The sequence below is a fragment of the Phocoena phocoena genome, chromosome 12, assembly GCF_963924675.1.
Source record: "Phocoena phocoena chromosome 12, mPhoPho1.1, whole genome shotgun sequence".
NCBI classification, from domain to species: domain Eukaryota; kingdom Metazoa; phylum Chordata; class Mammalia; order Artiodactyla; family Phocoenidae; genus Phocoena; species Phocoena phocoena.
The window spans coordinates 20,730,502-20,757,542 of NC_089230.1; the positions used below are offsets into that span (position 1 = coordinate 20,730,502).

At 43.9% G+C, this 27,041-nt stretch overlaps 1 protein-coding gene across 2 annotated transcripts in view; it reads left to right on the top strand.

Annotated features, from left to right (window-relative positions):
* PLAGL1 (PLAG1 like zinc finger 1) overlaps nt 1-26,789 on the top strand; it is a 67,381-nt gene extending 40,592 nt beyond the window's left edge. Inside the window, exons 1-3 of one of the 2 annotated variants that reach the window (XM_065888964.1) lie at nt 4,519-4,573; nt 20,154-20,633; nt 24,430-26,133. In XM_065888964.1, the coding sequence (XP_065745036.1) occupies nt 20,482-20,633; nt 24,430-25,669 (1,392 nt within the window). In that variant the 5' untranslated portion in view covers nt 4,519-4,573; nt 20,154-20,481 and the 3' untranslated portion in view covers nt 25,670-26,133. Of the gene's footprint in view, nt 1-4,503; nt 4,574-20,153; nt 20,634-24,429 lie in introns of those variants that run through there. The other variant, XM_065888965.1, reaches the window with a different exon arrangement.
* The last annotated feature ends 252 nt before the right edge of the window (nt 26,790-27,041 follow it).

Here is a 27,041-nt window from a genome sequence, read left to right on the forward strand (position 1 = left end):
AAGATAAAGGCCTTAAAGATAACTTTCTCTGTCTCTCCCTTTCTAGGTATTTGCATAGGAATCAGAGGCGTTAATCTTGTGAGTAAACTCTCGACATCTGCACTTGTTTCCTTCCTTCCTTCTCTACCTGCCCCTGCGACTAAAGCACAGGACAGCTGCCAGGTCCCCAGCACCTTTGCAGAGTCCATACTCCTCTCTACAAGAGGAGGGGTGGTGGCATTTTTTGAAAAATAATCTGGCTCCCATTGTAGCGGTTGAAGCTAGCCTATAGCACAGATGCACACAAGTCTGTGATTCTTTGCACCTTACTCAGGCGCCCCTCACAGGTCTGAATCTCATTCCACGGTGTCAAGTATGCAGGAAGTACTCACTTTTGTATTCCCCATTCCGTCAACCTAGAGAGAAATTTCATTGCAGTCATTTTTAGGTGTCTCCCTTTCCCCCATGGAGTGTGTGTCCTAGAATCTGGAGACTTCCCTGGCACCCGGTAGGTGAGGGCTGGTCTTTGATATATGACAGTGGGGTAGTGGTCTCTTGAAGCCCTGCCACTCTTGCCCCAGGCCTGGCCTCCCTGAGCACACCCACAGCTGTCCTCTAGAGGGTTCTGTCCTGCCTTGGGGACAGAGCTGTGCCAGGGCCCCTTTTCCTTCCCAGCCCCGGGAGCTGGGGGTGGAGGGGACAGTGTCTTTTTCTCTCCCTCTTACCGCTCTCTCCTTCTCTCGACCCTGAAGTTGGGCAGAGTCTCCTCACTGGGTTTAGATGTTAAGAAAGACAGACTGCTTCTGCCGTCATCTGGGCTAAAATACAAGGAATTACAAAGCCTGCACCTGTTTTAAATGAGCTAGAAAGGATGTTGGGAGGACAAACGAAGTAAAATTCCAGAGTTGTCCTGCTGCACTGATTTGGAGGCTGTAACGAAGGCAAAACATCACCCAAACACTGGTAACTATGGAAATGAAGAGAAGGAAACAGATTTGAGAGACAATAAGCTCGAAGAATCTGTATAGCTTAGTCAGTGAGTAAAATCTCGTATGCCTCCAGAGTTTCTAACTTTGGAGCAGCTGGGAAGCAACACAGTGAAGAGACTGACTATTAATAATGTGGACTCTCAGATCCCACACTCTGGATGCAGAGCCCGGCTCAGCTGCTTGCTGACTGTGTGACCGTGGGCAAATTGGCATCACTCCTAAGCCTCAGTTTCCCCATAAGTAAGATGAGGTTAATGCTTCCTCCGCATATGGTTGGTTGTTTGGAGCATTAAGTAAAGTGATTAAAACAATGGCCATGACCTGGTGAGCATCCAATAAACGTTAACTCATTACATAGTGGTGCCAGTGGCTAAAATCGCTGGTGCTGGAGGAGCAAGCCTGGCGGGTTAGCCGTGCGGAGCCCCTGCTTTAGGGTGGGTGACCTTCAGAGGCACTGACGATATCTAAGCTGAGAGGTGCAGGAGGAAGGTAGATGGATTCGCCTGAAATTTGAAAGAAGTTCAGGATTGAAGATAGAGATTTGGGAGGTCTGTGACCCCAAGGAGTAGTTGAAACCCTGGGTGGTGACTGAAGTCCCCCAGGGATTGTGTGAGAAGGTAGAGGGCCAGGTGCCAGGCCCACAGATGTGTTCAAACTCTGAGCGACCCTTTCACAACATGTTCCTGTCGTCTTCAAAACGACTCCATTGCTGTGAAATGAATAATGAATGTCCTGTTTACGGTCTCCACTTCAGAGGTATAATCTCAGTCGCGGTGATCCAGCTCCCCGAAGTAAGACTTAGTTGCCTGTGATCTGCCAAATCGGGTGGGCTCCTTTCCGTCTGGAATTACAGTCCTTAGAAAATAAAAAACTTATCTGGGAGGCTTTTCGAAAACAGGCCCTGCACATCCTCAACCCAGAGGAGTCTTTCGCTGGAAGCCGAGGCAGGCCTCCCGGTGTCAAGGCTCGCCCAGTTCTTTCCCACTCAAATCATTTGAAATAAAAAAGTCAGTTTGAAGAATTTACTTAAGCAAAATCAGGAGTAGCTCCAAGTGAATGAGCTGAAACTGGAGGGAAATCCCTTTGTTCAATTCGGGTTTCAGTGAGCGCTCAGCAGGCAGCTAAACCAGTTCATTAACAGAGAAAAAGACGCGTTTCTCAAAGCGGCTCAGAAGCTAATGCTTAGAAAAACAGATTGTGACAGCAGAAATGCGTTCTAGAAATCGTGACGCTCTAGATTCAGGAAACTTAAACTTTAGTTTTTGTCATCACTGAATAAACAAATCACTTCCCCCTAAATATCTCCCCTTTATTTAGGACAATTCTCTCTAACTGATCTGTTTACCGTGCACCAATCCTCGTTCCTAGAAAAATGTGATTTTTCTCCCTACTCTGAAGCTCAGAAACAAGTATATCTAGAAATGTTTAATGTTATTGGGTCATTTAAAAAAGAAAACGTATTCTTTACAAAAAAAATAATAGAATTGACATATTAAAACCTTTTCTCTGTGATTTCTGAAATCCAAATTCTGACCTGAAAAACCACCGTCTGCAAGTAGCATCCCGTCAAATGCAGACGTGTTATTCTTCCTAACTGCCTCTGCTCTGCTTTATTAAATTGTTGTAGACTGCGCATGATTTTTCCCCTGGGGCCACGCATGCTTTCAGGTTCTCTGTTGCATTGTTAACTATTTAAGCATTAAACTGGGGCTGAGATGGCAGGTGGGAAAGGCCGAGGGACTTGATCTCCTCCCTGCCAGAGTTCTCCGCTTTCACTAGTGCTGCTTACATTGAACGGCTTAAGAATAAGCTCCTGTGTGAGCCCTCGGAGGCCAAGGAGTATTGTTGAATTCAGAAAGGAATCTCTTTCTTTTAGTGATAATTTGAATATTTTGACAATGAAGCTAAGCTACTCCACTGCCTGGTTTGCGTACTTCATGTCATGTGCGCCCTTTCTAGTGAAGCAGAAGAGAGCCTCTGCCTCTCTTCATAAATTCATAAATTGGTATTGTCCATTGATGAGATGGGTAGGAGCAAAGGAGGAATCATCCAGAAGAATTGTACTCTCTTGCTTTAATGTTTTTTACAGCTCTTAAAAAAAATTAATATAGGCCTTTGGAGACCACCCAATTAAACCACCACGATAAAGGTTGAGTATTTTGAGAAGAGAGCTTGACCATGAGGATAATTTGTGAAGTGTTTATGCATATGCAAAGCAAGGAGTACGTTTAAAACAAATACTCTGGGTGATTCAGAGAACCTACTCACCTCCAGTATTTCCCCTAAATTGTGGTGGATTATTTTAAAACTTTAGTTGTCTGAAAATGGCCTTAATTTTCCTGTTTTTAACTTAATTTTCCTGTTTAATAACTTACATTATTCAAAATAAATGGACATAGCCTTTTTGAGCAAATTAAGAGAAGAAAATAGGCGGCCAAGTGAATAAATCGCTTAAGTGAGATATAATTGGCTGTTACATAATAGATTTACCTTTGTACCAGTAAAGAGAATCCCGAAAAGCTTCCCACCTAAGAGGATCGACTGGTTAGAATAGTCTTAGTTGGAAGAAGCCAACTTTTATAATTGATTGGTGAACAGAGATACCCGTTTCCAAATGCTCACCAGGTATCAGTGGTGCGAAGCTGGCTGTAGACCTTTCTGGAGACTTGGTGAAAACATAAGTTCCCAGGGCCCCAGCGACGCTGTCAGTCAGTGTTAGTTTGTACTGTGGCCTAGGAATCTGTATTTTTAAAAGATTGCCCTGGTAATTCTAACGTATAGCCAGGTTTGGTAACCGTGGAATTGTATATGCAAATTGGAGACTTCAGCCTTTTCACCCTGCACGGTTGATAAATCTATATGAAGATATGAAGCTTTTCATGTGAGGCTTTTGTTGAAAATGAATGTCTACCGTTTTTTCAATTCATAATTTATTTTAGGTTCTGTTATTACATAGATTTGCATACCTGTTTTATGGTATTCTAATACTGTTGATTTTTAAAAAATGCCATTTCCTCTGAGTTCTATTTTGAATATTTTATGTAAGCAATTTCATGGTTGTTTTTTTTTTTCTACTTGCAGAAAGCAGGGGAAAACATCAGGGTTTTTCTAATCCAGTTGCAAGTAGGACGAAGGATATAATATAAATACTTAAAGATCTTCTTGGGCAAGATTACTTGAGACGTTGAAAACCTTTTAAGTTACAATATTATGAACTTCAGCACACCTTTTAAATATATCAGATGATCTAAATGTTACAGACTTTTGCCATATGGTGTATCTGAGACATTTTAGAATTAAGGGTGGTGGGTCTACTGAAGTATTATACTGTAGGATTTTAACATCTGAACTTGATCTGTCATCTATTAAAATGCCTAAAAAGCAGGAGAAAATCTCCTCCACACATTAGCAGTTGTGTATGTGTTTGTGCTCTTGAAGTAAGCAAGCTCAAGTTGCCTTGTAAGCGGGGGTGGGGGGCAGGGGGAGTGTTTTTCTAGCTTCGTTCGCTTAAGGTGTGCAAGATCTCTTCTTACAGGTTTGAAGCCTCAAACTTCTGAGAGGTCTCCCTGACTGCCTTCGAGCTGATGTTTCCTGTCGCCGAGTAGGTACGCAAGCAATGATCGCTTTTAAAAATTACTTCTATCTGAGCATGTTTATTAGTAATTGCTTGTAAACACATAGTAAAAGAGGTCAAGGACATGCAGGAGGTTCAAGGCACTTCAAAAAGGCTCTGGAAGGGCTTCCCTGGTGGCGCAGTGGTTGAGAGTCCGCCTGACGATGCAGGGGACACGGGTTCGTGCCCCGGTCCGGGAAGATCCCACATGCCGCGGAGCGTCTGGGCCCGTGAGCCACGGCCGCTGAGCCTGCGCGTCTGGAGCCTGTGCTCCGCAAACGGGAGAGGCCACAACAGTGAGAGGCCCGCGTACCGCAAAAAACAAACAAACAAAAAAAAAAAAAAAAAAAAAAAAAGGCTCTGGAAGAGAAGAGCTACATTTCCCCCTCAAACTGTGAAATACCTTAGAACAGAATTCTTTTGACCTTCTCTTTTTAAAAAGCAAATTAGTATCCTCTGTGTTTCGGGGAATCAGATCCTGCAGTTAACAACTTCTCATATCCTCTGCCTTCCCCACACACAGCCCCCGTAATACCTGCAGATCTCTGGAATTTTCTGCTGACAACGCCGTCAGTTCAAAAGCTTTAAAGCTGCCCTATCTTCACTCCTCACTTGTGTACATAAGAAGATGTGTAAAGGTTGCCTCCCATTTGTGGAAGATGTTGACTGATAAGCCTAAGGAAGATGCTGGTCACGTACCAGTTGCACTAGGGAGTCCAGCTACAGCTTCCAAGGCTTTGTTTGGAAATACGGCGGTAAAAGCTACTGCTGAAGTCCGCTGCTGTGTAGATAGCTTAGCCAGGGAGGATGGCAAGGCGGGAGTGGAGAGTGCTTGGTTTAGCTCAGAACATCCGGGTTTGGCCTCTGGTCACCATCGTCGTCGTCATCAGTCATGACATTAATGGGCGTTAACACTCTTAGAAGTTAACACTGTGCGTTAGGCTTTGTGTAGTACAGTATCTTTTTATCTTTTTATTAGTCAGTGCCTGTGGGCAAAGGACTGAGGTGTCTGGGCCTCAGTTTCCTCATCTGTTAGATGGGGATAAAGATGCCTTTCTAGCCCATCTCACAGGGCTGTCAGATGGGCACTAGTAGACAAAGTAGCATGAGAGGACTTTATGAGTTCAACTGAAATGTAATATTGTTTTACTGAAGGTTCTTTTGGCTCCATTTGAAATAGAATATTCTTACTAAATAATATTATGATTTCTTGGCCAGAAATTGAAATTCATCCCATCGTGGCCAGCATGTCTACTAGGAACTGAGAAAGGCACTGGCAGTTCTCATTAGGGGCGTGTGTGTGGGGGGTGGGAGTGTCTTGCCCTTGTATCTTCCGGTCACTGTATGATTGACACTGGAAGACCGTGCGTGACAACCAGTAAGATCCTGGAATGTGACTGCCAAGTATTGGGTGGTGAGTCTGTGGGCTGAAGACAGGTAGGGGGTGGTGAACACCCCAGGCCCTGTGTGTCTCTGGAGCTTAGCGGGACAAGCTCAGGCAAAATGGACAGGGCAGTCGCCAGCCAAGCCGGGAAGGAAGAACAACGTGAGGCATCGCTATAGGCTACTGGGAAGGAGCAGGAAGCATGCGGCAGTGGGAAATTGGGGCTTATTGTAAGCAAGGTGCCTGGCCTCCAGGGCGACAGGAGCACAGGACGGCACATTGAAGCCCCTGCGGATGGGCTGCGGATGGACCACACATGTGGATTGCGAGGACAGCTACTTAGAGAGGTTCACATTCCTCCCCATTGAACTGGGTATGATTGTAATGGTTTGTTAAACAAACAAAGAACCTAAAGCTGTGAATGAGGGAGAGAAAAGACTTAAGGTGAAAAGGAGAGGAGGCCCTGCTTGCTGGTGTTCCACTCTTTTTAAGCTCCCCGCCCCCTTCCTTGACATTCCTTTCTCCCTTTCAGGGAAGACAGTGCAGTAACTTGGAAAAGTTGCCTTGTCTCTCCAGTGCCATTTCCTTTTAAACTGGAAACAGGATGAAATAAAATGTCACCTTACCAAGACAAAAATGAAAAACTGGGGTCCTCTTAAAGGACTAGTGATAAATATTTTTATATTTCTAACCAAGTATTTCTGGGTGAACAGTTTGCTTGGCATCCTTTGAATTTATCGGATGTGCCGTGGAAAGGCCAAGAGAAGATTCTCAAGTCAAGCGCTGGATAGTAGCTTTGTCCCCTAAATAACACATGTGGCCGCAGAGGTGGGCAGACCTCTGCTTCTGGAGGAAGGGGTGTGAGCTTTGGAGTGGGCACAGCAATTTCACTTTTCTCTCTGAACTGTGTACACAGTTTATAGTCAAGTGAGTTCCGGATGTTCATCCATTGAAAAAGCTTGGAAAAAAAAAAAGTGTAAATTGTTTTTTGAAACTGCCAATTACATCTGTGTCCATTCAGTTAATCAGATTAGGTCTCAGGCCCTCCTTGTGGGAAAAAAAGGAACCATTTAGAGGTTTCAGAACAGTACTTTTAAATCTGCTGTTCCCGCAGGGTAATGAAGTTATTCATGGGGGAGGGATTAGTGATTACGTGTAACTTTTTTCTTGTGGACAGCAGTCTGTTGATACAGCGCCCTCACTTTCCCTGGCTCCCAGATCCCCTCGCCTGGCGCATCGGAGCCCTTGTGTTCAGGGCACTGCCTTCTTTGCAGGCCCGTCTCCTGCTACCCCGCCTCTGCTCACACCTGCCTTCCAGCCAGACTAGAGCACATGATCCATGCTGCCCTGTGTTGCTTCATGCCTCTGGGCTTTTACATGGTCTCCCCTCTGCCTGAGATGGACCTACTCCCTTTCGTCCACCTGGTTGGCTCCTAAACTCAGCCCAAGTAGTCATTATAAAAATTTAGAAAGTACGGATACTCAAAGATGAAAAACAAAGTCATCTCTAATTCAGCCCCCTAGCGACCCTTTGCTGGCATACTGTTATCTGCGCTTTCAGCCCTTTTTCTATTTATTTAGAGAGGCTGGTTTTTTTAGGATGAAACAGTCCTCCCAAGTCTTGAGCATCCTTTCCCGATCTCATGTAGCTTTTAAGGTTCCGTCAAGAGATTTTAACTCGGGCGTCTGGCTTCCCGTCATCCATGTGACTAGTGAGCTTTTCTTATTTCTTTTCTCAGTGTGAGCCTTTGCCCTCACACACTTCCTGGGAAGGAATCAGGCTTTTCTTTTCCCTAGAATGGTAACCGTATTAGGACAATAGGCCCTGCCGATAATTAGGTAAGTTTTGGTTCCTCTGTGCCCTGCTCTTAGAGTTCCAGGAAAAGAGATCACCGCTGTCAGCTATAGAAACACATCGTAAAGGGCATAAAGGCGAGTAGCCGAGGATTTGTTGGGAGGGGGGAGGGGGATATATTTCCAGCTGTCACAAAGGAGTAGTCCCTGCCGCTGACTTTAATGACTAGGGAATCTTCTCCTCACACCAAAGGCTCTTGTCTGGATTTCGGGTCCGTGCTCCACCCCACCCACTGCCATGCTACCTAGCGTTCATTAACAGTCTCCCTGACACATTCCGTCCCATCTCAGCTTGAGAACCAGTCGCGGGCCTCACACTTGCCTCTCTGGATGCACTTACCTATTTTGCTTGCTTGTAGACCTTTGTCTGTTTCTTCCTAAATGTTAATATTTAAGAGCACCGTGTATGAGGTGGGGTGAGGAGGAGTGGGGAGCATTTAAGAACCTGTAGAGATGTTTCCTTTCCTCCCCTCTGCCTGATGGATATTATGCCGAGCGGCCGGTCCTGTAGAGGTGCTTCGGCCCTGTCTGGGGAGTCCCGAGCTGTGTAAGGTCCCTGCTTCCACTCCGTATAGGTGCGGGAGGGAGTGACGTCATAACAGGATGGTTTCAGATGGCGCCTCCGTGGTGATGGAGCCTGGCTCCTGGTCGGCGGTACTCTTTTGCCCTCGGCAGTTTGGTTTCTCTCAGTCTTCTTTGGCTCATCAAGGCTCATATTCCTGGGCTTCTGCCTGTTCCAGTGCTTCCTCCCATCCCAGGCAAGACAGAGTTCTATGGGCATCTCTATCTGCTTCTACCTCTTTCTTCTCTCCCCACCTCCATGTAGGCCTGGAGTGGCCAGTCTTGACAAAATCAGTTACATGTTATCTTCGATGTGCTAAACAGAGTATAATAATAAAAGGCTCCCATCTGTAAAAAAAAAAAAAAAAAAAAAAGCCCACTTCTTGTAGAGTGGGCAACCAAACAGGATTTTTGAGCTATTAGGGTCTCGTTTTGTATTTTCACCATCTAGAAATTATTTGGAACATCTTATCAAGTTTTTTTAAAATGCAAACTTAATTCTCATTTTGCTTATTTTTCTCACCACGGACTTGTCACTACACTACCTTACCTAAGAGGAACTGAGGGAATTGAGGCAGAAGGCTGCTTCTGTCCTTGGAGCCTCCAAGAGGGACATGCCACCACACGCCCACTTCCATCTGGCTCCACAGGGCAGAGTAGGTCCCCTCAGGGAGGACCAGTCTAGCTGCGGCCTGCTGTAAAGAAAACAAATTCCTCCCCAGCCCAGGCCACCCCACTGTACCAGACCACTTGGGGAGGACAGACACTGGTGATCAAGGTTGATCATGCGCCCTTACTGATGATCTGAAGCCACCCACATACACAGAGCCCAGAGTAATTTATAAAGTCACTTACAGAAGTCAGATTCAGAATGGTATCCACTTTCCTGCAGGCAAGGGTATTATTCGCTATTTAGTCTGGGTGACGACCTCAGGGCCTCCTCCATGTGGAAGTCTCCTGGCTGGCCTGAATGCCCGTTAGGCACCATTAAATTCAATACATCTAAAACTGAACTCCGAACTCCTGTGTTTTGCTAGGTCTTTCTTCTGGGGCTTGACATTTCTTTCCCTCTCCACCATCACTGTCCCCTGTTTCCTCTGCCATTTTCTAAGTCCTAATTTAACTACAGTAGTCCCTCCTTATCTGAGATTTCACTTTCCATGGTTTCAGTTACCCACGGTCAACCTCGGTGCAAAAATATTAAATGGAAAATTCCAGAAATAATTCATAAATTTTAAATTGTGCACCATTCTGAGTAGCATGATGAAATCTCATGCCGGCCTGTTCCATCCTACCCGGGACGTGAGTCATCCCTTCATCCAGCATATCCTGCCTGTTGGTCACTTAGTAGCTGGCTCAGTTATCAGACCCATTGTCGGTATCACAGTGCATGTGTTCAAATAACCCTTATTTTACTTAATAAGCACAAGAGTGGTGATGCCGTCAATTTGGACGAGCCAAAGAGCAGCCGTAAAGTGCTCCCTTTAAGTGAAAAGATGAAACTTAACAACTTAATAAAGAGAAAAATCATATGTCGAGGTTGCTAAGATCTACAGTAAGAAGGAATCTTCTATCTGTGAAATTGTGCAGAAGGAAAGAGACAATTGTGCTAGTTTTGCTGTCTCACCTCAAACCGCAAATGTTACGGCCACGGTTCGCGATAAGCGCTTAGTTGAGGCGCGGAAAAGGCATTAAATTTGTACAATAAGATATTTTGGAAAAAAATATTTTGAGAGAGAGAAACCACATTCATATAACTTTTGTTACAGTGTTTGTAATAATTGTTCTATTTTGTTCTTGTTGTTGTTAATCTCTGGCTGTGCCTAATTTCTAAATTAAACTTTATCCTAAGTACGCATGTATAGGAAAAGACATAGCATATGTACAGTTTGGTAATATCTGTGGTTTCAGGCATCCACTGGGGGTCTTGGAACATATTCGCTGTGGATAAGGGGCGCCTACTGTAGTGGGTTCCTGTTGCCTGGCTCCCCTGGTCACTGGTCCTGGGATCCCTGCCCCTTGTACTTTGCCTCCTCTTGGTCTTCTGTGGCTCTTTGAGGCTTAGATTCCTGTGCTTATTATGCCTTTTCCATCACTCAGCAGGAATGCCTCCTACTCCTGTTGAGATGGTGTTTTGTTGGCATTTTTCTACCTGTTTCTACTTCTCTCCCCACCTCACTCTGCCTCCACATAAACCCAGAGTTAGTGGCTACCCTTGACTAAATATGTTAGTCAGCCTGCTAAAATACTACAACAAAAAGCCCACCTTCTCCTAGTGCAGTAGAGCAGTACATCACTGGCGCTTTACGATTTGGTCTGTCTCTCTCCAGCCTGTTTGTCCATGGTACCCCCATGTTTACATCCATATCCAGTCATACTGAAGTACTTATTTTCAAGTACCCTGTTGATTCATTCCCTTGGCCTGCAGTAGACCACCTCCCCCTTGAACACCAGGTAGACTTGCTGGTTCAGCTTAAACTTTGGCTTCTCCATGAAACTTCTGATCAAGCAAGAGATAGTTATTCCTTCGACAACCATATATCTTATCCATCTTGAGTTTCAACGGTGGTTTTCACTGTTTTTCACGCATAAGTCTTTATAGAGCAATTTAATTGCATCATATCTTAGTTCTTAAGGAAGAGCATCTTAGAATGTACACGTCCTGACTCCAGGCTTGTATACTACCTCTTTCCCTTCCACTGGGCATTACTTGGTTTTGCCTGACTTTCTAATTTTTGCCCATCTAGTTGGGGAGGGGGGTGTTAAGAAATAAAACAAAAAGTGTCAGATGTGGTAAGTGCATGACACAAGGGAAAAAAAAAAGAGGCAGGGAATGGAGGCATAAGGAGTGCCAGGGAATAGGTGTGGGGATTAAATAAATTAACCAGGATTGAAGTTTTGCCAGTCAAGAAGGGGGAAGGCCCACAGAGTAAAATGTACATGGGAAGTGATTTTAATGGTGGACCAAGAGATCTAACCTGGATAAAACTGTACATATTTTCATTTGTTTATTGGCTACATGGGTTTCCCCTTCTGTGAAATACTTTATTTTTTCGTTCTTGCCTAAAGGTTTTAAAGGTTTAAAGTTTTGTTTTAAACATTAAGCCTGTAATCTGTCTGGAATTAATTTCCTATATGATGTATGGTAGGAATCCAGTTTCCTTATTTTCCATATAGATAGCCAATTATTAAGTAGTCCATTCTTTCCCCAGTGATTGCAGTGCCAGCCCTGTCGTATATTAAGTTTCCATACAAAAGTGGGTCTGTTTCTCGGCTATTCATTCTACTCCATTGGTCCACTAGTCTAATCCTGTGCCTATATCATACTGCCGTAATTACTGTAGTTTTGTTTGTTTTTTTTGTTGTTGTTGTTGTTTTTTTTGCGGTACGCGGGCCTCTCACTGTTGTGGCCTCTCCCGCTGCGGAGCACAGGCTCCGGACGTGCAGGCTCAGCGGCCATGGCTCACGGGCCCAGCCGCTCTGCGGCATGTGGGATCTTCCTGGGCCGGGGCACGAACCCATGTCCCCTGCATCGGCAGGCGGACTCTCAACCACTGCGCCACCAGGGAAGCCCCCCTGTAGCTTTTATAAAAGTTTTTACCTGTTATCTTTTACCTTTTCTTCTTTGGTCCGTTTGTATGATGATGAGAATGAGCCAGTTGAGTGGAGAAAGTCTTGGCTATTCTTGACTTTTCCTCTTCCATATAAAATTTTAGAATGATCTTGTCAAGTTCCAACAAAGAACCTTGTTGAAGTTTTATTAGGACTTCCGTGAATCAGTATATCAATATGAAGAGAACTGCCAGTATTACAGTAATTCTATCTGTATTTCCCTATTCATGAACATGGTATATTTCTCCATTTATTTAGGTTTTCTCTTGTCTTTCAGTATAGTTTTATAGTTTCTCCATAAATATCTTGTCTTTGGTTAGATTTATTCCTAGCTATCTTTGCTTTGTGGCTAATTAATTTTAAATTATATTTCTGTTTGCTGGCATTTAAAAATGCAGTCGATTTTGTATTTTGATTTTTGTAACCAAATACCTTGTCAGACTTTCTAATTCTCATATTCTATGTGTGGATTCTTTGGAGTTTTCTATATAGTCATCTGTGAATGGCAAAAGATTTATTCCATTCCAATTTTAAGTCTTTTTATTGCTTTATTGTTTCGACCACAACTTCTAGTACAAATGTTTAATAAGAAGCAGTGATAATAGGCACCTTCTTCATATGACAAAGATAGTAAACTGTCCTATTAACTTAAAAATTAGCTCCTGTTTCTTAGTCTAATGATGCACATTTTAACAGTTTAACCTATGGATGGTCTACTGTCGATTAGTCTCTGGGTCATAAAAGGTTGCTTCATGGTGCTAATCACTAGTGAGCATTAGGACTAACAAAGATGTAAAAATAGCAGTACCCTCAAAAGAAGCCACATTGGCAAACATAAAGGTGCCTAAGAGTCATCAGGGGAGTTTATTAAAATTGCAGATTCTCAGATGCTCCCCCAGCAAGTTTGACTCAAATGCCTGCGCCTGGGGTCTTGCACTTGTCACTGTCCTTGTTGTTGTTTTCTTTTTTTAAACTCCGGTTCCTTTGGGGATATCTCTGTTCTCTCTAGGATATTAATGATAGTTGTTTCTGAAGTTTTCTCCATACAGTCTTTTTTCTTCTTCATTATCCTAGCTGCCTTTTTCTGTTTGTTCTGTGTCGGTTTTTCCTAATAGATGCTTGCTTCTGATTTCTGGTGATCCTTGGAGGCCTGCTGACTTGTGAGTGGAGCCATAGAAAAGCTGATGGAAGCTTTGTGTACTTAGATAGGGCTTGTCAACAAGGGCTTCGTTGTAGGGGAATATGGGTAAACCCTTCAGGACTGCCATTTGTCCTTGTCGTTAGCTCTTTTCTCTTGGGCTAGTCAGCTTTCCCAGAGAAGACTCTTTCAGTCTCCTGTCCTGGAGAGTATAATAGGCCTGGTTGCCTTTGTTCTGATAGGCGAATAGGGGAAGTATGCAAACTTCTACTTAATTCACCCTGTTTCAGCGTAGGACCCCCTTCTCATACCCTCTTTCGGGAGCGGGTCAGAGGGCTGAATGCACTGACAGACTTTCAACCACTCTCTCTGTTTCTATACCCACTCTTATCCCCACTTCCAGAAGTACCTAGTGCCCAACTTTGAGACTTTTGATGGGTTCTGCGGGGTGAATCAGGTTGCTTCGTAGCTTTTCATTACTGGCTTAGAATTCTGCTTTCTTAGCACGGCTAAGTCAGTTACTGCTTGTTTACCTGCTTTCCAGCTTCCAAAAGTTTGTTGCAGTTTTCTCCTTTCCTGTTATCTTAGGTTGTGTTTTTGAAAAAATCTCATTAATACTGTTTTAGTAGAGTTTCAGGAGAGACTGGGGCTACATACTTTTATTCAATTTACCATCTTTAACTAGATATAACTCACACTGCTTGTGAAGAGAAGGTTAGCACCCCGTCCTTTTTCGTTTTTTCTAAGTCTAATGCATAGATTTGATGTTCTAAAGCTGTGGTGTAATTTTCTCTCTAGGTATTAGGTAAACAGTTCACTTCGGCTTTCTTGCTTATCTCCAGCCTTGTTTCTAAGAAAATAAGAGCTTAGTCACTGGGTTAACAAAATAAAGCCTCTCAAGGTGACAGTTTAAAAGAGTCAGTAGGCTGCAAACCTGATTGCTTGGCAGGCTGAGGAGGCAGGGGCTTGCTGTGCATGGCGCCCCCCCCCCCCGCCCAGAGCAGAACCGGGGGGCGGGCAGCCAATGCTTCCCACCACTGAAAGCAAATTGTTTCAAACATACTAAAGTGGAGATGTCTACCCAGTGTTGGATAAATAGTTCTGGAGGGCACACAGAGGAACCCTTTGTGGAAGCAGTTTCTCACCAAACCAATCTTCCCTTTCTAATTGAGCCGTGGTTTTCAGTGCTCTGTTTTATCTCCACCACGACCACCTTAGCCCAAGCCCCTGCAGGCTCACCTGGACCGTTCCAGTCGCTTTCTTGGTGGGCTTCCCGTTTCACCATCTCACCAGGTGGAAAAGGAGCTCATTCCTCTGCCTGGGAGTGACAAGGAAAGTAGGAGTTGGCCAGGTAGACAGGGGGTGGCGGGATAGTCCAGAAAGGAGCATAACATAGTGTGGAAAACACAGAAGCGTGAGAGAAGGTGGCACGTTAAGGAAATACCAAGTAGATGGATCTGCAGCTGTGGTTGCCTTTGGGCCACTGTGGGAGAGAGGTCTGCAGACATAGTGGGGTGACAGGCTTTGGGGATCCAGCCTGAGAGTTCATCCTAGGCAAGAGCCTTCTTCCAAGGGGTATGTCAGCTCAGGTGTTACGGATTTTAATGATAGTATCTTAGTACTTTATTGAGGGTACACACACATATACACACACACTTTAATAAAAGATTTTTAAAGATGCTGACAAATGAATCCCTATGATTTTGAGGGCAACCTTCCCTCTAGTCAAAAGGTAGGCCTGTTTTAGATGATAGAATCTATTAATTATCATCGGTACCCACGTTTGAAACGAAATTTGTAGAAGTTGTTTATTGCTTGAATTTCCAAAGAAAATTATTATAGACCCCCCCCTTTTTTTTTTTTTACTTTAACCTGATAAAATGCAGTGACTGAGGCACCAAATATATGGTCCATTGCTTAGGAAATATCAGTGACTTTGTGAAAAGTGAAACTGAATTGATAGCACCAAGAGGGATTTCCCCTTTTTTCATCAAAGTCAGTGTCCTTTAACCTGTTTAAATCTAGAGCTCCTTAGAAAATCTGAAGAAAGCTATGGTCCCTCTCCTCTTAAGAACTCTAATACACAGGCCTCCTAATTTTGCACAGAATATTTGAGAATTCTCAGCCATGGGCCCTGGAACCTCTGCCATGGGCCCCACTTACGAACCCCTGTTCTCAGTTAAGGTTGAAAACCCAGCCACAGCCATCTGGTAGGGTACTCGTCAAGCTTCACATCTGTAATCCTCAACCAGGTTACTAGTCCAGTCCCAAGAGCTCCTCTTTCGCTGATGAGACATATAATGAGCCCCAACTCTTCTAACACCACGCTTGCTCAGATACAACACCTAACAAGTTTTACAATGCATGCGCATAATGAAAACCAAGAAGTAGCAACCACCTGGAGGTTCTGAGTAGCTTCTTCCTCCAGCTGATGTTTCTGGATGGTTTTTTCATAGATGATAGAGACTTGCTATCAGAGTCCTTCAAATATTGAGGGGAGCGCCCTCTCTAGGAGCCTCCTGGAGCCAAATAAACAATGCATTTCCACCTTCCCTGCTCCATGATTGGCTCTTTCATATTTTGTGAGTGTAAGAAGAAACAGAAGCTTATTAGAGGCCCTTTTAAAACTGGCCTTAACACATATATATAAAAGCAATCCCAGGTTTCAGGACTAGGAGAGAGAAAAGTCCAGAGTAGAACCTTCTTGTCCACAAGGAGTGATGAATGGAGTCAAGAAAAGAACTTGAGTTCCCATGTTGCGAGACTAAAAATGGAAATTCAGTTTCCTCTCAGAAATGGGCCTTGCATCGTGTCACTGGGGACAATGGAAATAGAAGCCAGAAGTCATAGTTTATTTTGAGAATGTTGTAAAACATTTGTCTCCCATTAGCTGATTGTGTTACGCAGCACTGGGGACGTCCTGGAACTACACTTGTGCCCTGACCTCTCCCTCCGCCGTCGTATACCATCAGCCCTCAGGGAACACAGTCCTTCCTGGCTGTTGCCATATATATATGTTCTTATTCCAATCTGATGCTCTCTCATCCCCAAAATAATCAGCATGAACAGAATGAAGCAGATGGCACAAGCCTTCTTTGGCATACTGGCAGATCTGTATCACTCACTCAGTATTTTTAGAATCAAGGGGATTGAAAATTATGTCCTGAGATGTTTTGGGGGAAGACTTACTATCTTTCCAGGGTGACAGGTGTTGAACTATTACCGTATTTAAGACTCAAATGCAATCTGCATGTCAAGTTACAGAACGGACTATCATCAGGACCATCCCTTTGTTAGTTCTCCGTTAGGACTGTTGGAGGTTTGCCAAATAATAGAAAGTTAATCACAAGTCTGTTTTAAGGGCGTGGTGGCCAGAAAGCTCATCAGGTTTCAACCAAAGATTGGAATCAGCAGCAGCCAGCCAGTACTGGTCAAGTACATGGTGATGGGAGATGCTGTAGTATCCACACAGTTTATTTTTTAAAAATAGCTGGGCTTTGATCCTCAGCCACAGTGAATTTATAATCTGTTGGGAAGACTGTGTTTATAATAGTTTGTGATTGTATCATGAAAACAGTGCAAATATTTATATTTGAAGATTCATATTAACGAAATACAGAGTTATGGTGAATGAAATGTTATAACTAGTTGTGAATTTGAGTTCATCATTAAAGAAAGCCTTCCTGAAGAAACTGAGGAATGTTTACTATTATAAATTAATTCAGTTCAACATCTGAGGACCAATTTTTGCACTTAGGGTTGGACTAGGTGTATTTAACACAGAGACCAAAACTCAGAAAGATAACAGTCTTGGCAAAGACATTAATGCAATAAGTTTAATAAGTACAAAAATGCTTAAGTGACTTAACGTTTTGTTGTTGTTCTTTGCAAGTTTAATGGGGAAAGAGTTGGAGAAAATGTCTCACATTTAAATACAGTATGGCCATGTCTAAAACGCCTTGATTATATACCCACCGTCTTTGAAGGCCCGAGAGGGAAAGGTAATGAGGTCTACAGCTTGTTGGACTTCTGAATCTAGGGAAGTGGCTGGAAAGTGCATCTGGGAAAACTTTATTCAGTGCTAAAGGCAGGTACTTTTTTCTTGAATAAATCTTATTTTTCCTTTGTATGCTTGGTGCGTTGGTGAGCAATCAAAGTTGATATCTGTTGAGAAACAAAGAGCTCGGGCCAGTTTTTACTTGCAACCTCGTATGTCCTGTGTGTGTTGAGCATGTGTATTATCCAGGCTACTGGGTCCTCCCACTATGAGTAACGGCTGGTGAAGCATACATAGGAGAGAACGTGTGTCTCTTTTCTGTTATATCCATAGCTCAGTGGTTAGAACCATGTGCCAGTTTGCAGCTGATGGTTTCTGCTTTTAATCCCAGTGTTTATAAATGCTACCGTGTATTTGTGTGGTGTTTTTAGATTACAGGGTACTTTCAGAACCATCTTGTTTCAGTTGGTTGTTTCTACCAGCTCATTTACATGCATCAGATAGATAACACAAACTGAAACTCAGGACAGCTAACAAAGGGGTGAGCTGGAATTTGAAGTAGGGAATCTTTCTACTGTATTCATAAAACAAATGACTGGATCTACACAAATACCTTTGGTGCTTCAGGGAAACGCCTGAGGGCAAATGAGCGGCATAGCTGTGCCTGAAGGAAAGGGTAGGCTCGCCTTCGTCTCTTTCGACAGTGAAACTGAGAGTGCCTGTGTCTTCCAGCACAGCAGCCACTGGCCTCCTGTGGCTACTTAAAGTTAAATAAGAAAATTTTCAGTTTCTCGGTGTCACATTTTGATAGCCATCCATTTCCGTCACAGAAAGTTCCGGTGGACACTGGTCCTCTCTCATAAAGCAGCAGCTGGGGAGAATGAGTTTAAAGCATACACGCAGGGGATCGGTGTAGGTGAGAAGCCAGACCAGCTCCTTCTGAGTGACTGGCACTATTCTGAGTTCAGCTATAAAGAGAACAAGAAAAAAATGAATTTCAGACTTCATATTGTGTGTACATTTTAATCTCTTAAAATAGACCTGGAAAAAAAACAGCAATTTCCAGTGAGTGAGTATATTTAATGATGATGATAAATTCTATGCCTTTATAGCTGGGCCAGTATTATAGCCAGACTTAGGCTGGATGAGAAGTGGGACACACCATGAGTCCTGGCAGCAAAAACTCGGCCACACAGGGTAGAATTCCTGGAAGGAATTACTTTGTGGCCAGGGTGGTAGAGATGCCTCGAGGCCAGGCAGCGAGGTGAGCTGGCAGACGCTGCAGGAGCAAGGAGCTGGGGGAGAGGGGTTTGGACAGAGCTGGGACAGGGGCTCAGTTTGTCACACTTGGGCACAGAGGAATAAGCTCTGTGTGTCGCCATCAGAAGGGAGGTTTGGTGCCAAGATGCTAGCTGAGAACGCCAGTGTCCCCGGCTTTGGATCAGTGCTTGAAGCTTCAGGTCAAAGTGCACACGTCAGCTCTGAAGGTTCCAAGCAGGTGGGGCAGGATGGTGAGGGGTGTCTGCCTGGTGCTGGCTCCTCGTGAACTCTGACCAGACACTAAAAACACCCGAGCTAGCTGATGAGGAACACAAGAAGTTTCCTGCACTTTTTGCCTCTTAAAAAAGGAATGTGTTTGTCTATGTTGCATGTGCTAGGTGCTGATATGTTTAAAGATGCTTGAACTATTATTATAGTAAAATTCCATCTAGCTAGACTCCAACTTTCTGATCTGAAAGTAACTACAAAGGTAAGTAAAAATTAACTTTTAACAGTAAAGAGCAGCTCTAAAAGAGTTGGCAATAAATGAATGACTGCAGGGAACAGACGCCTTGAAGACCTGCTGTGATTGGTCAGGTTGCCATGAGTGCCCTGCTCACTTGACAAAGTTCAGAAAAAGCTGGCCTGGGTACAAAAGCTACTCCAGTGTGTTTAATGTAAGCATACAGTACGCTATCTTTTTTTTTTTTTTTTTTTAAATATTGGCACTTGAAAGGTTAATGTCCATTGCCTGAGGATTAACTCTGTCTAGAATAGCACAGGATTCTAGGTAGCCAGGCCTTTACTGTGTTGTTCATGATGCTGCTTTGGACTCTTAAGGCTTCCAAATGAAGGTCTGTTGGTAGAAGACGAGCCTGGATTTGGGTGATCTGCCTGGGTTGGAAGGGTGCTAATAACTGGGATTTGAGGCAGGTTGAGGCGGCAAGCCCACCTCCTAGGAGCGGCCTTCCAACAGGTAGCTGGTCCCCCAGGCTGGGGCTGGGAAATGAGGAAATGTCCTCATAAATGAAAGGGGAAAAGAAGAGTAGAACAGTTTCCTGGAGGATGGTGCCTGCACATCTAAATGTGCTCTGAGCTCTGCCCGAGCTGTCCCTTTGTCTCTGTGGGAATCTCTTGTCTCCCCTCTGAAGGCACCACATCAGTGAACTGAACTAGCTTTATTCCCACTTTGTTTACGTCGTAGACTTGAGTCCTGCATGGTAACCTCACAAACAAATTAACTTATATGTATACAGATTATTTCGGCTCATCCCCTGGAAGTTTAAACAGGTGTGATAAACAACTTATGTTCTGCCAACAGTGAGTGAAGAGGACTGGCCCATGGTTTGAATAAGCAGGGATGATTTTTGTTTTTTTCTGTACCAGTAAAACACTTGAACACACTGGGGAGGTTTTTTTGTTTTTTCTTTGAATTGGCAGACTGAACTTCACAATGACCCGAAATCATGGTTTGAAGTCGATAATACCGACTCCATGGAAATAGCTGTCTCTATCCCAAGGGAAAGTGTGCTTCATCTACCGTCAAAACACTGTGCCCTTGACTCCTGCCACCCAGGAGCAGCACAGACAGGTGGATTTAGATGCAGAAGGACCTCTTAAAGCACACAGGAGGATGGAGAGTTGTGCTGCATTCAGGCCATTTAAAGGAACACGTTGATTCTGGGGAGTTGATGCTGAACTGGTGGGGGAGGAGAAGCATTGTTTTCAGATGAAATGCAAGGAAACTGTTCCCCTTCTCTCCACAGACAGTTTGGTGGTCCAGGACGTGCCCCAGCTCTAGTGATGCCGATTGCCTTTCTGCTCTGGAACCTCATCCATGCCTCAGACTTGCTCCTCTCAACCTGAGACTGCGTGGAAACTGGGATGTGGGAAGCAGGAAGCAGAGATAGTGGTAACTGAGAGGCCCATGTCTGGGTAGAACCAGGTCCGGGACCACAACGCTGCCTCCCCCCTGGCCTGGCGGTCAGCTGCTGTGGCTCTGCTGATGTGCTCAGCACCGTCCTTCTATTTGTACTTAAATGGCACAGCATTTGGTCAGCGCATCTGAAAAGGAAGGTGTGAGAGACAAAGCCCATGGCCACCTACCCCTGCCAATTATGTGGCAAGACGTTCCTCACCCTGGAGAAGTTCACTATCCACAATTATTCCCACTCCAGGGAGCGACCTTACAAGTGCTTGCAGCCAGACTGTGGCAAAGCCTTCATTTCCAGATATAAATTAATGAGGTGAGAGGCTTTAGAAAAGGTATGTACTTTTACACATACCTTTAAAAGGCTTTGCTAGCCCTCAGACCAAACACTGCAGGGGAAAAGGGATGCAGAATGTGGATGCATTTTAGCCTTTATGGCTGTACCTCCAGTGATTACTATAGTTTTTGTGTGACAGTTGTGCTTTGCAGTGTCCAATTCACTTTTTCAACAAATATTTCTTGTGTTCCTACAATAAGCCAGGCCTAAGAACAGAAAGATGAGAAGACACATGGCTGGGGAGATAGTCATGCAAACACCATTAAAATGTAATCTAAGGGCTTTGACAGAGCTATGCAGGTGGCGGAAGTTGTTCTCCGCTGCTTGATGAGCCCTGGGGAGGCTCCTCAGAAAGGTACAGTCTTTAGCTGTGATCTAAAGAATGAATGGGAGGCAGACAGTGAGGAAGGAGGTTCTGGGAAAGCCCTAAGCCTTGTCCTTGAAGCACAAGTGCACAGAGGGTAGCGGCGGATGGGAACGGGGGTGAGGCTCAAAGTGTAGGCGAGAAGGAAGCAGCTCAAAACAGGCCTTGTCTGCTGTCCTAAAGGGTCGGTTTTCTTCTGGTAAGTCTAAGAACTGAAAAACGTGATTTGGTCAGGATGTTAGAAAGATGGCTCTGGTAGTAATCTGGAGAAGAGGGAAGAGGCCTGTAGACTGATTTGCAATCCGTTGTTAACAGTCCGGGTATGAAATACGGAGAGCTTGTCTAGGTTCTGAGAGTGAGCATGGAGGGGGGAGGGTTCCTCTCCGAGCGTTGGCTTTTGGAGCAGTTTCTCAACTTGGCTCTAAAAGCCACCCTAACAAGTGGAATTCTGTTGGGTATACAGATGTTAAGTACGTGCATTTAATCAGATTTTCAAAGGTATCCATGATACGACAGAGGGTGAAAACTACTCTCTTAGGAGACAGGTCCTTTTTTAGATATAGTACATTTAGTCTGAATTATCAGTATTTCTTGAGTGCCTATTAGGTACTCACTTCCCTGAGGGACATGAATATATGAGATGTAGTTTTCTGCCTGTAAAGGATTTTTATATTATATTTGCGTATAATATATACTCAAAATCAGTAAGTCACACAGTAGGCTGGTTGACAATGAATGCTGTGTGTGTTATGTATTGAATATATGGTACCTTCAGAGCTATACACACAGAACTGCCACTCGTCTGTGCCCCTTTTGATACCTGGTTAAGGGAAATGCATCTTTTGCCTCTAATTTTCATGAAATGAACTTTCACTTTCAGACTAACATATAAATGCACAGGTAAGAGTCAGAATTTAGCAGGAGAGAGTTTCCATCTGAGTGGTATGAACACGAACCACATTATAATTAGATCTGGGAATGCCCCTGGAGGAAGGCACTTGAAAGAATTAAGAGAGATAAATTATGGCTCTTAAAGAATAACACTGATACAGATGATGTAATAAGCTGATTTGTTAAAATAAGCCTATACACGCCTAAAATTCAAATGTGTTCTATACGTCGGCTGATATCTAGTTGCCGTGTGTTGAGTGCCTACTGTATGCACCAATTTTGTTGCAAAGGCTTCCTGTTTTGCAACCCGCTTCTCATGTGTACACAGTAATTATCCTTACCCGAACACCAAAAGCAGTGTTAGCTGCAGTTAAGCCACAGTGAGGATATTATAACCATGGATAAAGACCAGAACACATATAGGAGATAAATATTTGGAAAAGACAGTGGCGCTAACAGATTACTGGAATGACAGGAATTAGGTGGGATTACTGTGGTAAACCGCACTGAAGAAGATGTCTTAAGCAATATTTAGGAGGTAGGTGGTGGTGGTGCTGAGGAAGGGAAACGACTTGTTCAGCTAAGGGTGTGAAGAGAAGCAGAAAAGGGAAGCAGTGTACTTCATGCAAGGACGGCCTTCCCTGCCGCAGTCCCCGACATTTCTTGCCTCTCTGGCCTGAAGCAGCGATCCAATAAAGGGATAGAAGAGTGGCAAGAGGGCAGGATGCTTTAGGTTTTGCTTTTTTTTTTTTTTAAAAGGGCAGCATTCCATCCTGTGTCCCTCAGTTGTAACATAAGATCCATTTTATAAGCAGAGGTTGAAGAAGAAACTAACTGACTTGCTTAACTAGAAAAGAGAACATGGGACTTCTTAATACAGCGAAGGATGAAAGCAGTTAGATGGACATAGCAAAGGGCAGGAACAGTGATTTGGCAAGGCAGACGAAGTCCCAGTGTAAGCAGTTAACCCCGGAGGAATTCTAAGATCATTGATGTGGTCCAGGTGACGCCCAAAGACGGTGGTACTCGGTGACTGTAGGACAGACCGAAACTGGTGGTTTCTTGGGTTGTGAGGTAAGAGGAGAAGTTAGGGAGGGAAACAAAATGTGGAAGTAATTTCAGCCATAAGATGATCATGTCCTAGATTGGAACTGTTGCATGAGCAGGTGAAGGGAGAAATTAAAAGAAGAATTGGATGCCAGGCAGAGGAAAGAGTCAAAAAAGAGGGGTGGTAGCTGGTAGAATGTGAAAAGTGTCATTGCTCAGGAAAGAGTTGTGTCCCCCCGAGCCTTTCTCAGAGGTAGGACAGCAGTAGGACAGGAAAGTGTGGGTAGGAAATACCAGGTCCAGAGTTGTTAACTGGACACTGATCTAACACAGGGGTGATAAATGAAATTTAATCAGATAAAAATCCTTCACAAAGGAAAAAGGGGAGAGGGACAAGATCCGGAACAGAGCTTTAGGGTTCCTAAACATTAGTGCTGGACCAAATAGAAAGAAAACTGTTTAAATGTCAAGTTTGTTATTTGCCCTCTAGCAGCCTCGAAAAATCCTTTCGACAACCTAGGAATGTATTTAAATATGCATGTGAAACTTGGAGAGACCAGCATCACTTCAGATCCCCCAAATACCTGTTGCATTGTCCCCGTTCCTCAACACTTTTTGTACCTGTCTCATAGAACCTGCTGCAGTCAGTGTATGTTTCCCTCTACTGTCTTAGTCCTTCTAGAAAAAGTCCTTTTGAACTTTGCCGAAGGAATTACCAGTGACCTTTAGGAAGTGAGCTGAAGGTGTCTAAGAGGGATCCTGAAGAAATGGAGACGGGCTGCACGCATGTGACATGATAGCCAATAGGAAAGTATTAAACGGCAGAAACTAAGACTTCAGCGTAAAGGTTTCATCGTAAAGGTCTCATGGGAGGCAGGAGGCTGACGCTCCGAGAACAGGTGGTGGGGTTGGCATTCTGGGTCCAGTAAGACACTTTCTCTGAGGTTAAACATGATAGACCTTTTAGCTTTATGTCTAAGGCCTGAACTTTTTGTCTCAATAAAGACCAAGCAGAAATTGTATTGGAAACAATAAAAATAACAACAACACTGGGGGGCAGGGGTATGGGGTTATGTGTAGAAGGCAAATTGGATCACTTCTGGAAATTCAGAAATTTTAAGAGTATAGAATAGTCATTTAAACCCCTTCCTGAAAAATATGTCTTCACGATCATGTATCTTAAAATACGTGTATACTTGTATTTGTCTAGAAATCTTTGTGTACATTAGGAAAATGTTCTCAAAGCGTATTCTTTACACGTGTGAAAACGGCATCACGTAGTACCTGTTTTTTTATTATAACGTTTATATGTAGAATCTGGAAAATACAGAAAAGTATTTTAAAACTAAAACACATATGCCACCACCTAGAGAAAACTACTATCAATCAACATTTTAATACTGTTTGTTTCTCTACATTTCTCCAGCTCTTAAACCACTGGGTCTATTGTGAACTTCTTCCTTCTGCTCCTAGGCACATGGCTACCCACTCGCCCCAGAAATCCCACCAGTGCGCTCATTGTGAGAAGACTTTCAACCGCAAAGACCACCTGAAAAACCACCTCCAGACGCACGACCCCAACAAAATGGCCTTTGGGTGCGAGGAGTGCGGGAAGAAGTACAACACCATGCTGGGCTACAAGAGGCACCTGGCCCTGCACGCGGCCAGCAGTGGCGACCTCACCTGCGGGGTCTGTGCCCTGGAGCTAGGGAGCACGGAGGTGCTGCTGGACCACCTCAAGGCCCACGCCGAAGAGAAGCCCCCGAGTGGAGCCAAGGAGAAGAAGCACCAGTGCGACCACTGCGAAAGATGCTTCTACACCCGGAAAGACGTGCGGCGCCACCTGGTGGTCCACACAGGCTGCAAGGACTTCCTGTGTCAGTTCTGTGCCCAGAGGTTTGGGCGCAAAGACCACCTCACGCGACACACCAAGAAGACACACTCACAGGAGCTGATGAAAGAGAGTCTGCAGTCCGGAGACCTTCTGAACACCTTCCACTCCCTCTCTCCGCAGTTCCAGCTGAAGGCCGCCCCACTGCCTCCTTTCCCTTTAGGGGCTCCTGCACAGAACGGGCTTGCAAGCGGCCTGCCAGCTGAGGTACACAGCCACACCCACGGCCCCTCGGAGCAAACCTCCCAGCCTGTGCCAGCGCTGCCAGAGCTCCTGGCCCCGCTCCACCCCGTAGCATCCCCCAGCTCTCCTCCCCCACCCCTCCAGAATCACAAGTACAACACCAGTTCTACCTCATACTCCCCACTTGCAAGCCTGCCCCTCAAAGCGGATACTAAAGGATTTTGCAATACCAATTTGCTTGAGGACTTGCCTCTGCAAGAGCCTCAGTCACCTCACAAGCTCAACCCAGGTTTTGATCTGGCTAAGGGAGGTGCTGGTAAAGTAAACCTGCCCAAGGAGCTACCTGCAGACGCTGTGAACCTAACGATACCTGCCTCTTTGGACCTTTCCCCTCTGTTGGGCTTCTGGCAGCTGCCCCCTCCTGCTACCCAAAATGCCTTTGGGAACAGCAGTCTCACCCTGGGGCCTGGGGAATCTCTGCCCCACAGGTTAAGCTGTCTGGGGCAGCAGCAACAAGACCCCTCACTCGCCATGAGCACTATGAGCCTGGGCCAGCTCCCCCTGCCCCCCATCCCCCATGTTTTCCCAGCTGGCACTGGTTCAGCTATCCTGCCTCATTTCCACCATGCATTCAGATGACTGGTTTTTAAAGCGTACCGTTCTTATTCTGGAAGATGTTTTAAGAAGCATTTTAAACATCAGTTATGATACAAGGAAAGAGTCAGAAAGCAGGACTGGAATATGGCTTATTCAGTGATGACTGGCTTGAGAGAAGAGAGTTCTCGAACTGCATGTATTGTGCCAATCTGTCCTGAGTATTCATGCTTTGTACCAAATTTAATAAGCAAGTATTCTTTAATGGAACTGCAACCATTGTCATAACCGACATCCATACGAGGGCTGCTATATATAGGTGTTTGTCAAATTGAACTTAATCGTAAGCCATGATCATAGTAATGTTAACTAAATAACTTTATGTGGCACTGCCTAGTAAGGGAACTATGGAAAGGTTTGGATTTCTCCAAAATGGGAGAATTTTTAAAATAAGAAAATAACCTTTATATTGCATATTATGACTAGGCTGTGTATTTCTTTTCAGGGATTTTTCTACCTTCAGGGTTGGATGTAGTTTAGTTACTATTGCCATAGCCAACCTATAGTTTTACAGAAACAATTTCTTGTGGAATAATAGATGTCTCCATTTTAAAAAAGCATTTTAAATGTAGTTTGAATATTTTCCACAGGATGCTACAATGTGAGTTATCACTTCATTTATCTTAAAGACTAAACTGATTGTCAGTTACATCTGACAGAAAAAAAAAAAAAAAAAAATCACTGTGTAACCAGGTTAAGCGGTAAAATAATCCAGGCGTCAGTCAAAAAAGGCATTTTACTGACTTTAATATTGATTATATTTTTAACAGGAATTTAAGAATATTACTGGAATTAAAAAATATATATATATATATTAAACAAGAATTTCCTTTGCTCTGTCTGGCTTAAAATACTACTCTGCTTAAATATTTTTAATCACCAATAAGTAAATGCATTTTAAAATTCATCATTTAAGTCAATATTAGTTTTATTCAAAAAAGATAACGTTTTACAATGTAACTATAATCTATCTCTTGAATTTGGTATCTAATGAGTTTTTAAAATATAAAACCTAACCTTTTTTTAAAGCTCCTTTGTCTTTTGTGTTTAGAGGCTTTCTATATGAAGATATATCTTACGTATAATAAACTCTACAAATTCTGCACGTGGCTCGATTAATTTTTATATACAACCACACCGCGGAACTATCCACACTGAGATAGAAAACAGTTCCAGTTCCTTGGCCGGCTCCCTCATGCCCCCTCCTGGCCATTACATCCCCTACAGAAACTACTATTCTGACCTCTAGTCAGCATCTATTAGAAACTAACACCCCCCCTTTTTTTTTTTTGAGTAAAATATGATTTAAGGTAGGAGCTTATATGCTTCATTAAATTCACAGTGCTAAGAACTTATT